Genomic DNA, 16,012 nt, shown 5'->3' on the forward strand with positions numbered 1-16,012 from the left:
AATGCTTTGGAGTTTTTTTCCCCCATTTTCTAGCGGGGGCCGGAGGGGAATGGTGTGGTTTCGGGGAATGGTGTGGTTTCGCTGTTGCGCAGCGTTTTATAGAAAGGAGCTTTGTAAGAAACAGCTGCAAAATCTGCTTTTGGGCCATGCCAAAGGACTCCTCCAGGATGTTCTGCTGCAGAATTCCCCCGGGGCTGCCCTGCCTTGGGCTTGTTTCCCCTCTCCCGTCCCTGGAGGGGTCCCTGCCGGGGTGTGGGGGGGAATTTTCTTGGGTTCCCACCGCAATGCCGCAATTTTGCAGAAATCCCGTGGGGTCAGTGGCCTTTGCGTAAGCTGCCCTGCCTGGATCCTCCTCTGCCAGTTAATCATTTGCCCGCTGCATCTCCTGAGCAAAGCAGCTTGCAATAAATGGTGCAAATGAATTATCAGTGGGGAAAAAAACCAAGTAATTAGCGGCAGCCACGGGTGCTTTGTGGGGTCACGTGGGGCTTTCCGTGGCCGGGAAAGGCGCTGGGTGGGTTTTGCACAGTAAATATTGCACCACATACGCGTCCCTTACGTCTCCCTCCCTGGTTTCCCAAAGGCTGGAGGGGGAAGAGCTGCATTTCTGCAGCCCCCGGGGAAGGGGACGATGCCTTTGGCCTTGGCCACCTCTCGCTTTTTGCTTTTTGCACGGATTTCAAGAAAGCACTGTGGACTGTGCCGAAATCCCCAGCCCGGAGCTCGACTGTTCCTCGTTAGTGACTTTATTGCTAAATAATTTACAGAATGGGGCCTTGCCAGTTTTCATACGGGAAGCATTTCAAGTATGCAAACCAGATTTTTATGCCTTCCTGGCGCAGCTGCTGGCCGGGCAGGGGGGGAGCCACCTCTCCCCGTCCTGCTGCCGGCATCACCTCCCCACCTTGCTTCTCAAAGGGTGCCAGAAGGGAGATGGCCCCGTGCACATGGGCGGGGGACTTTAGCAAAAATAAGGGGAAACCCCCTTATATTTTATGCCCAGCTGGTGTCCCCCAGGCTGGCGGATACACAGCGGCAATGGGGAAAGGACCCAACTGCAGCAGCTTGGAGAAAGGGGCATTTATTTTTTTATTTCTATTTTATTTTTCTGGTAACTGTAACGTGCCTGCTGAGGGATTATTTTTTTTCTCCCCATGTCCATGGGTGTGGTGCAAACCCAAGAAATCAATAAGCCCCTTTGGGCGAGTAACGGGTTTTCTCCGCGTGTCCTCAAAGGAAGGGGAGAAGCAAAATCAAACTGTTTGCACGCTTGCACGAGTTGTTTTGGATGATGACATCTGGCTCGTCTAGAGGACTGCAGTGGCAATGCACATCCAAAAAAGTGTTTTGCAGGAAGAGGATTGCGATGGGTGCAATGTGGAAATAGCAGAAAAGGACTTTATTATGCCAAGCGGTGGGTGCAGCCGTAGGAAACGAGGTCGCTGGAGCTTTCCTCGGGTGCCCACTGCAGAGGGGACCCGGGCTGGGGTGCGCCGGGGTGCTCCTGCCACGCAGCTGCTTTTTGGTAAATCTGAAAAATTCAAGATTCAGGTCTGCGGGTAAAAGCGCCGTCTGCCCCTTTCCAGTCTCGGATGGGTTTTGTTAAATTTTGTTGAGTACACCCTGAGCATGTGGATGGCGGGAGGCAGAGCTGAAGCGTCTCATACTGGGCGTAGTGGAGCTCGGCAGCCTCTGTTGGACGCCGGCCGTATGAGCGCCCCGTCACTGGGCGGTTTGGATGGGGTTATTATTATTATTGATATTATCATTATTATTACTATTATGTATTAGCATTTATTTTTAATTTTTTAATGCAAAAGCTAGACACCCAGTGGAGGCTCCCCACTCCCTACCCAGTGCCTCCCCATCCTGTCCCTCTTCCTCCAGTCCTGGGGCACTGCGGGCACCGCTGCAGGTTTTGGGCTGTGCAGAGCAGTTTTGCAAGCCGGGGGGGGCGGGGATCACCCCGGCAGCGTTCACCCGGGGTTTGAGGTTGCAGCGGGGATGTGCCGGGAGCCGTTGGTCACTTCCTCGCATTGTGTCTCCTCTTCCTCCAGCGCTGCTGCGGGAGGAGGTGGCCCAGCTGCAGGAGGAGGTTCACCTGCTCCGGCAAATGAAGGAAATGCTGACGAAAGACCTGGAGGAGACGCACGGCAGCAAGTCGCCGGAGGTGCTCTCGGCCACCGAGCTGAAGGTGCAGCTGGCGCAGAAGGAGCAGGAGCTGGCGCGCGCCAAGGAGGCTCTGCAGGGTAAGGGCTGCGCATCCCTCTTCTCGTGCACCTCTCCCCAAACTTCCAAGAAGTTACTTCACGAGGAAAGGAAAAGCCATCCCTGTTATTAGGACCGTGCAGCGTGCGTTCCCTGTGTGTGCGTGGGGTGGGTTTGATCGCAGGGCAGCGCTCCCCGGGACCCCAGCACTGCAGAGCCGGGATGGAGCAGGGTGCAGCGAGGGGCTGGGAAATGGGGCATGGGGGGGAGCGTTGGCAGCATTGCACGGTAATCCCTCCTTGGCTGGTTAGAGCCAAGGGAGCAGCTGAAATGCAGCTGGAAACATTTGCGAGGTGGGGCTGGGTTGGATTTGAGCCCTTCGGACTCTTCTAGGTGGGAAGCAGTGAGTTTCCCGGTGAGTGCAATTTTCCTTATCCCATGTGGAGTTACAGGGAGCACTGTGGAAAGCAGAGGCTGGGTCTCCAGGTGCTGTGCAGGTTGTCCTCTTTCCTTTGTGCATGGATTTGGGTGTTTTCCCACAGTGGTCAGTGCCGGGCTCGCTGCGAGCCCCGAGACCGGGGATGTGTGAGGCAAAACGCAACATTGCAGCTTTTCCTCCCCAAAACCAAGCTGGCAGTAAGTCCGGGCAGGGCAGTTTGTGAGCCAGAGCTGGGGGATGATCCTGAGCAGGGGAAAGCTCTCGTGCGTCAAACCCTGGCAGCGCCGCAGCTCTAAATATCATCTCAAATCCCCAGCATACCGCGTGTAGCTTGCACTTGTCAGCTCGCGTTCGCGGATTATGGAAAGAGGCTGTCAAAAGTTCTCAGGCTCAGAGGCTGTGCAGTGCGGGGGGGGAGCCCTGGCCCCCTGCATCTCGCCCGGTCTGGGGTGCCGAGATGCACAGGGAGGGCGGGGAATTGGGCTGAGCCTGCATTTGGGTGGAGGATTTTGGAAAAAGAAGAGGAAAACCCACCCCAGTCTATGTGCTTTTTACTTTATCCCTCTTCAATTTGCAAAAGAATCCCTATAAATTAGTAACAGCCAAAATGTCTTCAAGATCTTGACACCCCACCCCCCCACACCGGTGCAGCCTCCGGCAGCAGGAAATGCTCTGGGTTTATAAAACCGTAATTGAAGAAAAACCTTAATTAGAGCATGTTTGCTCTGCACAGACAGGGAGGGGGAAACGCTGATAAATGCAAAATACAGAAAAGCAGAACCATTTTAAGATTTATTTGGAAAAAAGAGTAAGTCATCTAAGAAGCTGCAGTGAGGTCATACGCGCTTCTGTGGAGGATAGCACTGAGAAAAAGTAAGTTTGGCTTGAGAAGCCGGAGTATTTCAGGAATATAACGCTGGGTTTTTTAATTGGGCTTTTATTGGCCGCCCTACAAGCTGCTGGGGTTGGTTTTCCAGGACTTCTCTGCAGGTGTGATGGCTAGGAAGAGGGAATCTCAGCTTGCACTTGGAAAGGCACATAACAAGAAGCCTTTTAAAATCAATGCTCCTTCCCTCCCATGCAATATTGGAAAGCTTTCGCGTAATTTGGAAAAGCTCGCCGGGCTGGATCCGGCCCCGCGAGCTGGGCTGGAGGCGCTGGGCGGCAGAGCAGGCTTAGCGTGGCAGCGGATACAGAGATGGGTAATGTGGAAACGGATCAGCAGCTGGAGGGAGAAAAAAAAAATCCTTTTTCCTTTCCATGAAAAATTGTCTGTCGAGAAACTTAGCCAAAAGGGGAGGAAAAATGGCAATAACTGTGCCTGGTGAATGGTTCTGCCAGGAGAAAGCATCAACTGATGGAGGCATTTGGGGAAGTAATGGCTCTGATTAAGGAGCTGCAGGATAAGGCAGTGCAGGGAGCTCGGGGAAACCTGGCTGTGCTGTCCTCCAGGTCAGAGGGTTGTGTCGGTCGTGTCCTGCAGTCAGAGAGCGTCTCCCAAGGCCATCTCCTGCCATGCATCGCTGCAAGGCCCCACGGTCGGTTTAAATCAGATATTTGGAAAAATTTCTTCACCAAAAGTGTTGCCAGGCACTGGAATGGGCTATGCAGGGACATGGTCGAGTCCCCATCCCTGGAGGTATTTAAAAGACGGGTGGGCGAGGAGCTTGGTGACGTGGTTTAGTAGTGGACAGGTACGGTTGGACTTGATGATCTTAAAGGTCTTTTCCAACCAAATGATTCTGTGATTCTAAAGGATGCCCCGCACCCGGCAGCATCGGCACCCCTGCGCCTGCAGCGGCACACAACCCGCGTTGGGTCGTGTGTAATGTCATTAGTGGATAAATTATATGGGAATCTGTCATCGCTGCTGGCTTTGAGGCTGGGGGTGGCGACACAGCCGGTTCAGATCGATATGGGCTCACTGGGCCTTAACGCAGAGGAAGGCGGGGAGGGTTGGCTGCTGGGGTTTACTTTTGGGGGCTCCAGCAGTTCTAACAGCCCTCGTTTTGCACCACCGCACAGGGTTTGGTTTGTGGTGATCTGGATGGAAGAGGCTGGGTTCATCATCCCTCCTTGGCGATGCATTTCCAGCCCTTTCCAACAGCGTTTAGCACGGGGGTAAAGCCAATGATAAGCCCGTGCAGCATCTTCCCTGTGCCATACTAACAAGCCCTTGCTGCGGAGGGAGGGAGCAGGGATCTGGAGCGGCACAGGATGCTCTGCCAGAGTAACTTGAGCAGTTTCTGTACCCCCAGCAACACGTGCTTTATGCATCTTTATTACTCGTTCCTCTGGGCTAATTCCATCTCTTGCACTTTTTTTTTGATCAATTAATGTCCAAATAAAATCCCGTAGCGCTACATCCTATCGTCCTCTCCTCCTTTGCTGGGGCTGGGACTTGGAATCGTGCTTACAGTGTTAGAGCAATTATATTTTCCCTGTCCCCAGCTGGAAAGGGATGGATGTGGTCTGGATTTCTGATGCGGAAATCTCCGACAGGAGAAGTTGCAGACAGCTTTATTACTGCTGGGTCCTGCTGCGAGAAGGGACCGTGCCCGAGCGCCTGGAGGACTCGAGGAGCCTCTTGGCCAGGTGACATCAATGAGCGTGTGGGCTAATGGCAGAAACGCCATTTCTGGGAAGGTTTGTCCAATATGCTGGAGCTCGCCTGCGGGATTATCACGCGGAGAGCAAACCTGGTTTCTGTTTCCTTTTTGAGTGCCAAGGTGGAGACCTCGGGCTGGCTTTCCCCACTGCTCAGGAAGGCGTGAACCGACTTCGCGTCTGCTCCACAAATGGGTTATAGCCTGGTCTCCTCCCTCCCAAACCCACGGCTCAGAGCTGTCACCCCCCGGGGACAGCACTTGGGCTGGGACAAGCCTCCTGCAGAAACCCTCAGCACCCCTGGCTGGATGTGAGGGGGGCGGATAGCAAAAAAACGGGCGCATGGGTGTCCCTGGCAGATGGGTGTCCCTGGCGGATGGGTGTCCCCACTGTGGACCCCTGGCCAAGGAAGCCCTCTCTGCCAAAAGGACATGGGGCTCTCTACAGAAAATGTGATGCACTGCTTTGAAAACCCACCTTAAACTCACAGCAGAAGTCATTGACCACCTTGTCATGACTATGGCACGTCTGGTTTGGAAAGCCCTTGGCCTTCTAGCAGGGTGTTTCCAGGTAAATTCCCCTGAGGCAAATGCCTCACCTAATTTTTTTCCTGAAATTCAACATTGCACTCGCATTTCGTGCCTGCGCTGTACCTCTGCACGCCCAAGAGCGAGCACTGGCGCTGCCCGATGCCGTGCAACGTTGACATCTTCAATGGCGAAATCTCTGCAGATGGTGATGGCTGCGCCTGGGGAGTGCACGCGAGTCTGTTTAATTACAAGGCAAGGAGCGGCGCTGCAGTTCCTGCGCGGGGCTGACCGATTTTATGGGTTAGTCATGGTGACAATATTGAATTTCATGGTTGGGTTGGAGAAACAGGAGAAATTAAGTGAATGTTAATGGGACAAGATGGGTTTACACGTTCTGCCTGCACGGGGCATCACCGAGGCTTGAGCGGTGCCCTCCAAGGATGCCTTTCCCAGCATTAGAAAATAAGTGTATGATTCAGTAAGTGATAATGTCAGCTCCGATTCCGTTCCTGGCATGAAAATTCACATTGTACAGGGCAAGAGAAGTACTCATGAGCAGAGGGGAACCGGAGGGAGCTGCTTTTTGGGAGGGTCAGAGGTGGGCTGCATCTGCTGCCAGTGCCTTGGCTTGTGTTTGGGCTCTGCCACTTCATCCCAGGAGTGGGAAGCCAGGTGGAGATGATATTTCTATGGCCCAAACGTAGGCTTTTCTCAACTAGCATCTTGTTACCCAGGTAGTCAAACTAATTACCTGTATGCCCTCTAAGCAAACCTGGGCTAGGTGGTATGACCACCTCGTTTTCCCTTAATTTGATATTATTAATTTCAAAGTAGCCCCTGTTTTGGGGGGGAGGAATGCCTGGTTTTAGCATGTTGATTCCCTTCCAGAAGCTGTTAGATGCTGAGGCCAGAGAGGGGCCATAGGGTGGCGGCACCTTTGGTGGTGGTGGCATCACTGGGAGGTTTCAGCCGTGCTGCTGCCCTGGGCAAAGCTGTGCCCCTCTGCATGGGAGCAATTAGATGTCACCTCATTAGGTAAAGCTGGAAACAGAAGGCTCCGGGGAGGGATTTTTAATAGTTTTGGCTGCAAGAGGAGCCCAGTGGAGAGCGGGTCCCGTTACTGCCCTGTGTCCGTCATCCTTTTCCCGAAGGAGCGATGTTCAGGGGACAGATCATGTGGCAGGAGGTGGAAGCTCAGGTAACGGGCATGCAAGCTGATCTCATGCAGGATTAATGGTGCGGGTGGGGATGTGGGGGGATGATGGCGAGAGGACGCATGATACGGAGGATTCCTTATCCTCTCTCTGACAAGCTGAACATGGTGGCTGAAGGGATGGGGCAATGGTGACAAGTTCCTGCATCTCCTCAGTGACTGCCCCACCTTCCCCGGTACCCTTGCATAATAGGTATGAGGCTCTGCGAGTGGAACTGAGCAGTGACGAGGACAATGGTTCTTCTGGCTTGGAGGTGTTGCCGAGGTTAAGTCAGGCTACGCCCTATGTCAAAACCACTTCCATAAAAAAAAAAAAAGACTGAAAGATGTGTCATTGTCATAGGAGGCTCCCTTTGGAAGGGGACAGAAGGCCCATTCTGCAGACTGGACCCACATCTTAGGGAAGTCTGCTGCCTCCCTGGGTCCTGGGTTAAAGATGTGAAAACTTCCTACCCTGGTATGGCCTTTGGGTTAGTGGCCATTACTGATTTTTTGGGTAGGCAGTGATGAAGTTGCAACAAGAATTATGAGGGCAATCACGAGAGACTTGGGACGACAGGTTAAGGGATCAGGAGCACAAGCAGTGTTCTCCTCTGTCCTTCCAGTTGCAGGAAATGATGAGGGGAGACACAGGGAGAGCCCAGGAGATCAATACCTGGCTCTGAGCCTGGTTTCACTGGCAGAATTTGGGGGGTTTTGATCATGGGTTGGTCTACATGACACCAGCCCTGCTGGCGACAGATGGGGTACGCCTGTCTCAAAGGGGGAAAAGGATCTTTGCACAGGAGTTAGCAGGGTGTATTGAAAGGGCTTTGAACTGGATTTGAAGCCCCTGGAATGCTGGGGTCAGGGTTGAGCCCCTCCCTCCCAGAAGGACATGGAGGGGCTCTGGAGCGTGTCCAGAGAAGGGCAATGGAGCTGGGGGCAGGTCTAGGTTGGACATTAGGAAAAATTTCTTCCCCACAAGGGCTGAAGCACTGGAAGGGGCTGCCCAGGGAATGGGTCGAGTCCCTATCCCTAGGGGTATTTAAAAGCCGGGCAGCTGAGGTGCTTAGGGCCAGGGTTTAGTGGAGGGATGGCAGGGTTAGGGGAACAGTTGGGTTTGAGGATCTTGAAGGTCTTTTCCAACCAAACGATTCTATGATTCTTTGCAAGCTGGGAGGATTCACGTGGCCGTTCCCAACCCATCCATCGCTTACTGCCAGGGCTGCTGCCAAGTCTAAGGTGGGGCTGGTGGGTTCCCCCTTTATTTCTGCCATGTGCTTTGGGTGGGAGGAAAAAAAAATAATGCAAATAAGCTGTGTGAAGGTAAATACTTTCCACTCATAATAAGGGTTCGGGATTTCTTGCTTCTCTTGTTGTCTCGGGTTTATGAAGAGGTTGGAGGTTTCTCCAGAGCCTGCCATGCAGATAGGCTGTAGGAGAGTTTATTTAGATATTCCTTAGGGGGGGTTGGGATACAGAAACCTGGCCCTGGATCATCAGAATAAAGAAAAAAGCCATTTCACCTCCTCATATGGCTCCGATGGCCATTGAAAACCTGCCTCATTCCTCCTTGGCTGCCCCTGCCATCGTGCCATGGATCGCAATGGCTCATTTTCCCTGACCGAGTAATTAGCCGGGCTTGTTTGCTAAGGATGTATTAAGCCGCCCCAGCGAGTGGTTCTTGGTCCAGGAATTGCTGGCAGCCCTAACTGCCCACTTCTGCATAACTTTTTATTTTTCTCCTGCCTCTTTCAATTAATTTCCTATTAATTGGGTTTGGAATGAAGTTCTCAAATGACTGATAAATCTTCTTTAAGCTCAGGAGCTAATCGGTTTTGGAGGAGGGAGAGAGAGCGCTGGTAATAGAGGAGGGAAAAAAGTGCATTAATTTTAGCAAATCTCTCAAATATGAACTGAAACAAATGGTAAATTGTCCTGTTGGGTTAACAGGGAAAAACCTGCTCTTGCGAGATCTCAAGCCCATCATCTTCTTGCAGTGTTGGTTGGTGTGAATATTGATGAATGTTCAACTTTGGGAATTGGTCTGTACTCTTCTCCTAATAGGGTTTTTTTTTTTTCTTTCTTGGCAAGCGATGAAGTGGTTTTGGTAAATCTTGAAGGACCCTGAACACTGCCACCAATTAAAGCCAGTTTTATGCTATAGGGGACCTGCTATTTAATTAAATTCATTAGGGGCTTTTTGTCACCTCTGGCATCAGAGTGCAAATGTGACAAACTTCTGTAAGAGCCTCTCAGTATCCTCAAGAAAATTAAAATATATATATGTGTGTGTGTATATACATGCAGGTGACGGGAAAGTGCTTTTCTAAAAATGTACACGTGGTCCAGTTGTGATTATTTTTAGAGGGTTTCTGCAGTAATTTCCCAAGCTGGAAAAAAAAGTAAGGAAATTTCCGGAGTTGGAAGGGGCTGAGTTGTCCTAGGAGGAGTCACAGTCATGGAAATGAGCAAGCAGGGATCACGAGCGCTCCGGATCACAGGACAGTGTGACTCGTCGTGGCATTTCCTTGCTGGTTTGTTGTTGTTCTGGGTTTTGATTTACCCCCAGTGCTTAATGGCAGAGCAGCTGGTCCAAAGAGTTTTATCTCCCAGTTTTTAACAGGTAAAAAACCTCCGTTGTCCCAAACATCTCCCTCTTCTCCTGCTATTTGGTCTGATTTTTTTTCCCCACCACCACCTTTTCCTCCGCTAACCTGCAAGCCCTCTCCCTTCCTTGCTGGCTCCATCCCAAGCATTTGTTTTGTTCCGCCTCTTCCCAGCACGCCCTTACAGTAATACCTGGGCACAGGAGTTAGTTCCTACCCGAGCAAACCCCCCCGGAGCCGTGGTTGTAGCGAACTGGGAGGTGGGGGGAAGCCGAAATGCTCTGCGGGGCTGGCCGAGCAGAGGTGCTGCTCCTCCTGGGGGGCCCTTTCGGTGCCACGTTGTGCATGGTGCTGGGTGATGCCCCCGTACCAGATTCATCTGCCCATGGTCTGCAGCGCATGTCTGTTCATAACGCTGTTCCTGCTTACACGGGGGTGGAAAGGCTTTTAGTGAGTATTGATCAGCAAGCAGCTGCGGGGGGGCGAGGGTCCGCAGCTGTAGGAGGGTGGGAGCCGAACTCCCCGGTGCTGGGCAAGGGCAGAGGCATGGAGCCAAGGGTACCGAAGGTGCTAATTGCATGAAGCAAATGAATTTCCTTTTAAGCGTGGCACGGTAGTGGTTTGCTTGTATTCCTCAGCCAGGTCTTTATCCCACGCGTGTCTCACCTGGAGATGCTCAGGGGCATGTTGAGGTGCAGTTTAACCCCCAGAAGTGGCTTGTTACGGGAGGGGGCGGAGGGTTGGAAACACAGCGCGGGCTGACAGGCTTGTTGTGGATTTTTTTAATCTCCTAGAAATCTAAGGTTGGACCTCCCACGCATGGTGGTGCCATCGTCTTCTGGCGGCTTTTGTAACACAGACAGCTCTTGGGGGCTTTGGGGTCGGTCTTTCTGGTGGGTCTGGGGGGATTTAGGGGTTTCTTTAATACAGAGGAATGACCTGCAAGGCTGGGCTGCTTGCAATGCAGCGAGTGTGGGGAGCATTAGAGGGGCAGAGGATGTTCCGTACCATCCCACTGCTCGTGAGCAGCGCTTCCTCGGGGTGGCAAAGCATGCAAAGTCCTTCCTGTAATGAAAAGCAGTATTTGTATCCCGATGCCTAAAATGGGTATTATTTTGGTGGGGTGGGGTGCATCTGGAGCAGGGAGCCGCAAGGCATTTCTGTAGCAATGCCAAGGACCAGCTTCATGGCCAGGCGCAGCACTTAACATGCAGAAATTACTACAGAGAACAAGGGACTTCAGGAATTTTGGTAGTTCTCCCTGGTTTTAGCAGACTCCCAGCAAGCTGCCCTGTGTTGGTGGTCACTGAGCATCCCTCGCTGGTGCATGGGAGAGGGAAAACACGAAGGTCTTGGTTTCATCTTGGGGCTGGCCAAACAGCTCTGTCGCATCCCATGGTGCCCCTGCTCCCCCAGCCTCCTGCTCTGTCCCCTCGGTCCCGCACAGCATCGTTGGGCTGGAAGGGAGCCGTGCCCTGGGCTCATGGGAACGCTGTGGGAATCTGCCAAGCTCCTAAAAATAAACCGGTTGTGGTTTATTTATCCTGGAAAGGGAGCAACAGGTTTTCCTGTGCCGGGCCCTGAGGCTGCGGCAGCGGTTTTGCTCCCAAATCTCGTGTTCCAGGGACCGAGCTGCCCCGTGGAGGGTGGGCGAAGATTCGGAGCCGTGGCGGAGATACACTGGGCATTTTGGGGGGCTGCTGGGTGCATGCAGGGGGTGCAGTGGGTGGGTTGAATTGGACGTCTGCTCCCAGCCCCGCCCCTGGGGTCGTAATTTTGCCACTTTTTCCTTGGAAAATAAAAGCGGTGGAGGCGAGGGCGCTGCCATGCCCCCAGGGCTTCAGCCGTCATCTCTTCCACAGCCATGAAAGCCGACCGCAAGCGCTTGAAGGTGGAGAAGACAGACCTGGTGAGCCAGATGCAGCAGCTCTATGCCACGCTGGAGAGCCGCGAGGAGCAGCTCCGGGACTTCATCAGGAACTACGAGCAGCACAGGAAAGTGAGTGCGGGAGCCCGGCACCGTGGTCTTGTGGCATGGGGGGGGCTGACAGCGGTGTGAGTGCAAAACCCAGTTTGCAGTCGGGCAAAAAAACCACTGAAGCCCCAGCCAGGCTCTTGCAATCGGGCAGACGCTCCTCTGCTGTGAGGACGGTGAATGGAACTAAATCCAGTTGGCGGCCGGTCACAAGCGGTGTCCCCCAGGGCTCAGTTCTAGGGCCAGTCTTGTTTAATATCTTTATCAATGACCTGGATGAGGCGATTGAGTGTGCCCTCAGCAAATTTGCAGACGACACCAAACTGGGTGGTAGTGTGGATCTGCTGGAGGGGAGGAGGGCTCTGCAGAGAGACCTGGACAGGCTGGATCGATGGGCCGAGGCCAACTGCATGAGGTTCAACAAGGCCAAGTGCCGGGTCCTGCACTTTGGTCACAACAACCCCATGCAGCGCTACAGGCTTGGGGAAGAGTGGCTGGAAAGCTGCCTGGCGGAAAAGGACCTGGGGGTACTGGTTGACAGCCGGCTGAATATGAGCCAGCAGTGTGCCCAGGTGGCCAAGAAGGCCAATGGCATCCTGGCCTGTATCAGGAATAGTGTGACCAGCAGGACAAGGGAAGTGATCGTGCCCCTGTACTCGGTGCTGGTGAGGCCGCACCTCGAATACTGTGTTCAGTTTTGGGCCCCTCACTACAAGAAGGATGTTGCATTGCTGGAGCATGTCCAGAGGAGAGCAACCAAGCTGGTGAGGGGTCTGGAGCACAAGTCATACGAGGAACGGCTGAGGGAACTGGGGTTGTTTAGTCTGGAGAAGAGGAGGCTGAGGGGAGACCTGATCGCCCTCTACAGCTACCTGAAAGGAGGCTGTAGGGAGGTGGGGGTCGGCCTCTTCTCCCTGGTAACAGATGATAGGATGAGGGGGAATGGTTTGAAGCTGCGCCAGGGCAGGTTTAGGTTAGATATTAGGAAAAACTTCTTCACTGAAAGGGTTGTCAGGCTCTGGAATGGGCTGCCCAGGGAGGTGGTAGAGTCCCCATCCTTGGAGGTATTTAAAAGAAGGATAGATGAGGTGCTTAGGGACATGGTTTAGTGGTGGGATGGCAGGGTTAGGTTAAAGGTTGGACTCGATGATCTTAAAGGTCTTTTCCAACCAAAGCGATTCTATGATTCTATGACGGGACCGCAACAGGTTAGGGGTAAATAAATACCAGAGGAAATCAGGCCAGCGAGCCAAATCTGGGAAATTTGATGTAAATTTAACCAGGGGCATGGCAGGCATCCCTTTTTTGGAGGACTGGCCACATCCTGCAGCTCCATGCTCCTGCCGTCCCTATTGGCGCAGGGCTCTTGTGACCCCCAAAGGTAGCGCAGCAGTCGGGCAGCCCCCGAGGGGGCCGTGGCAGAGGGGTTTGTAAGTAGCATTTCCCCTTCCTGACGGGTGCCCCATGTCCCAGCAGGAGAGCGAGGATGCGGTGAAAGCCCTGGCGAAGGAGAAGGACCTCCTGGAGCGGGAGAAGTGGGAGCTGCGGCGGCAAGCCAAGGAGGCGACAGACCACGCCAGTGCCCTCCGCTCCCAGCTCGACCTCAAAGACAACCGCATGAAGGAGCTGGAGGCAGAGTTGGCCATGGTGAGCTCAATAACACAGTGGGCACGACTCGAGGGGCAGCCCTGCACCGCTGCTGCAGGCGCTCAGCTCAGCAGCTCAAGTGCTTGAAACACCCCGACGGGTTTTGCTGAAGTTAAATATTTATTGCAATATTGCATTTAAGCAGTTGCTGCAGTGCTTGCGTGGATGCGTTTGCTGCAGTGGTTGCATTATTGCAGTACTGGTAAAAAAAAAAATAATCCACTGCTATAAAGCAGCTGCATGGCCTCGGTGCCGGGAGCAATGCAATTTGGGTATTTACTTGCAAAGGGGAGGGTGGGTTTGGGTGCAGTGTGGGGCTGGTTCTGCTGCGCCGGGAGATGTTCGTAGGCTTCTTCACCACCACCACCTTGGTGTCCTTCCCCAGGCCAAGCAGTCCCTCGCCACGCTGACCAAGGACGTCCCCAAACGCCATTCCTTGGCCATGCCAGGCGAGACGGTGCTGAACGGCAACCAGGAGTGGGTGATGCAGGCCGACCTCCCACTGACGGCCGCCATCCGGCAGAGCCAGCAGACCCTCTACCACTCGCACCCCCAGCACTCGGCGGACCGGCAAGGTGAGCCCCCCCCCCCCCCTCAGCACAGGTCAGGGCACAGGACCAAACCCTTCTTGGGGAGCTGCCTTATTCCCCCACAGCGGAAAAAGAAAGAGCAAACCACCCCAAAAATAGGTTATTTGGAAGCTCATCGGAGGCTTTGCGTGGGGTTGGGTTTGGTGGTGTGACGTTAACTCCCTGGTGCCCCCTCTGCCTTCCAGCCGTCAGAGTGAGTCCCTGTCATTCCCGGCAGCCGTCCATCATCTCCGACTTCTTGGGGAGCTGCCTTATTCCCCCACAGCGGAAAAAGAAAGAGCAAACCACCCCAAAAATAGGTTATTTGGAAGCTCATCGGAGGCTTTGCGTGGGGTTGGGTTTGGTGGTGTGACGTTAACTCCCTGGTGCCCCCTCTGCCTTCCAGCCGTCAGAGTGAGTCCCTGTCATTCCCGGCAGCCGTCCATCATCTCCGACGCCTCTGCGGCCGAGGGCGACCGGTCGTCCACGCCAAGCGACATCAACTCGCCCCGGCATCGAACACACTCGCTCTGCAACGTAAGGCGCTATGGGACGGGGGGCTTGCTTGCCTGCTGTGTGTGGCTGGGCGTGCTGTGGGTCCTCTGCTTCCAAAAATGATGTTGGTTTTTGGGGTGGGGTATGGGTTGGAGGTGTGCTGACCCGCAGAGCTGCTTTCCTGGGGTTTATCCCAGCCTCGCAGCGATGCAGCCCCCCGGATGAGCTGCTCTTTGCTGGGGTGGTGCAGGGTCCTGGACTGTGTTGGGGCTGATGCAATTGGATCCGTCTGCTTCTGCCGCAGGGGGACAGTCCTGGACCGGTACAGAAGAACTTGCACAACCCCATTGTACAGGTAGGGCACAAAGCCCTGTTTCAATCCTGCTTGTGAGACCTGGTCCTGTGCTAGCGAGGGATTTGAGGGGGCTCAGAGGCACTGATTTGGGTGTTTAAAAAACAAACAAAAAAAAAAAAACGGAAGCCATCCTGAGCTCTTAAGTCTGGGATGTCTCAGATTGCTGTGATTTGCCCCAAAATCCAGATAATGCTGTAGGTGGCTGTTGTTGTGGCAGCCCATCGCAGTCTGGATTTTTGTAAGGCACAGCCCAGGTCAGGTTATTCGTCTGTGTTTGCCCCTAAAATGGCAGGGGATTCATGCAAGCCGTGGGCAGACCCTGGCTCCGACCATCCTTATGTACCTGGAGCCAAAACCCTGAACTGGTTGAATTAAGAAGCCAAAATCCCTCAACATTGCTTTGGGCCTGGACCTGAATTCATTTTCAGGAGCCGGACCCTGTGGTCCCTCATTCCTGATGTGGGGCTGGGGGGGGGCAGTGAATGAAAAGCTCGGTGGCCCAAGCTTGTGTCCTCTCCCCCTACAGTCTCTAGAGGACCTGGAAGACCAAAAACGGAAAAAGAAGAAAGAGAAGATGGGCTTCGGCTCCATCTCCAGGGTGTTTGCCCGGGGGAAGCAGCGCAAGTCCCTCGACCCCGGCCTCTTCGACGGTACAGCCCCAGACTACTACATCGAGGAGGACGCAGACTGGTGACCCCCCCGCGCCGGGCGAGCGCCGGGAGCCTCTCCCCGGCCTCACCGTCTCCGCTGTACATATTCCCACCCCAGCCCCGCCTGTGGACGTGTTACCTGTCGTCTTGGGAGCGATGCAGCTGTGTCGTAACTTCAGTTTTTCTCCCCTTTTTTGGTGTTTTTTTTCCCCCGTACCGGTAACGCCTTTGTTGTCGCTACAGTTTGTCAGTTTGGGTTGGGTTTTTTTTTTTTGTTGGCTGTTTTTTTTCTGTTTCCTCCTTCTTTTGATGAAACTTGAAACTTGAAGGACTGCTGTGTCTCTGTAAATACCAGAAATATTGTGCACTTTGTGCTTGTGACGTCTCTTGTCCAAAACCCGCTGTTTTCGGGAGCCCAGCCCACGGGACGTCCTCACTCGGGGACGAAGGACCTGCCCAGCTGAGAGACCTTAGAGAGAAAACACACACACACACACACACACACACACACACAAATCTCATTTGCGGTGATGTCTTCCTGGCCGAACCCCGCGGAGGCAACACGGGCTGGTTATATCGCCTGCCGGTCTGGAAATAAGTGTTTGAACGTTCCTTTTTAGTTGTTTTAATTTATTTGCACAAACCCAGAGGAGTTATTCTAACTAAATTATTGCAGAAGTTTTGGGATTTTTATATTTTTCCATGTCGGTTGGGATGGGGTGGGGAGGAGGAA

General features: G+C 53.6%; 1 protein-coding gene across 1 annotated transcript; it reads left to right on the forward strand.

Annotated features, from left to right (window-relative positions):
* The first annotated feature begins 2,098 nt into the window (after positions 1-2,098).
* On the forward strand, positions 2,099-15,323 carry LOC104133099 (kazrin). The gene is made up of 7 exons (XM_009646470.2): positions 2,099-2,249; positions 11,451-11,587; positions 13,040-13,210; positions 13,596-13,785; positions 14,186-14,316; positions 14,579-14,629; positions 15,156-15,323. The coding sequence occupies exons 1-7, from the start codon at positions 2,114-2,116 to the stop codon at positions 15,321-15,323; spliced, it is 984 nt and encodes a 327-aa protein (XP_009644765.1). The 5' UTR covers positions 2,099-2,113.
* Positions 15,324-16,012: the final 689 nt, after the last annotated feature.

This window comes from Egretta garzetta, unplaced genomic scaffold (assembly GCF_000687185.1).
Source record: "Egretta garzetta isolate BGI_Z169 unplaced genomic scaffold, ASM68718v1 scaffold69, whole genome shotgun sequence".
NCBI lineage: Eukaryota > Metazoa > Chordata > Aves > Pelecaniformes > Ardeidae > Egretta > Egretta garzetta.

Excerpts from the sequence above, each read along its gene's own strand:
- LOC104133099 (XM_009646470.2), top strand. The coding sequence starts at position 2,114 with ATGAAGGAAATGCTGACGAAAGACCTGGAGGAGACGCACGGCAGCAAG. Across the intron at positions 14,317-14,578 it reads GAACACACTCGCTCTGCAAC|GGGGACAGTCCTGGACCGGT; the intron begins GTAAGGCGCTAT and ends CTTCTGCCGCAG. Across the intron at positions 14,630-15,155 it reads TGCACAACCCCATTGTACAG|TCTCTAGAGGACCTGGAAGA; the intron begins GTAGGGCACAAA and ends CTCCCCCTACAG.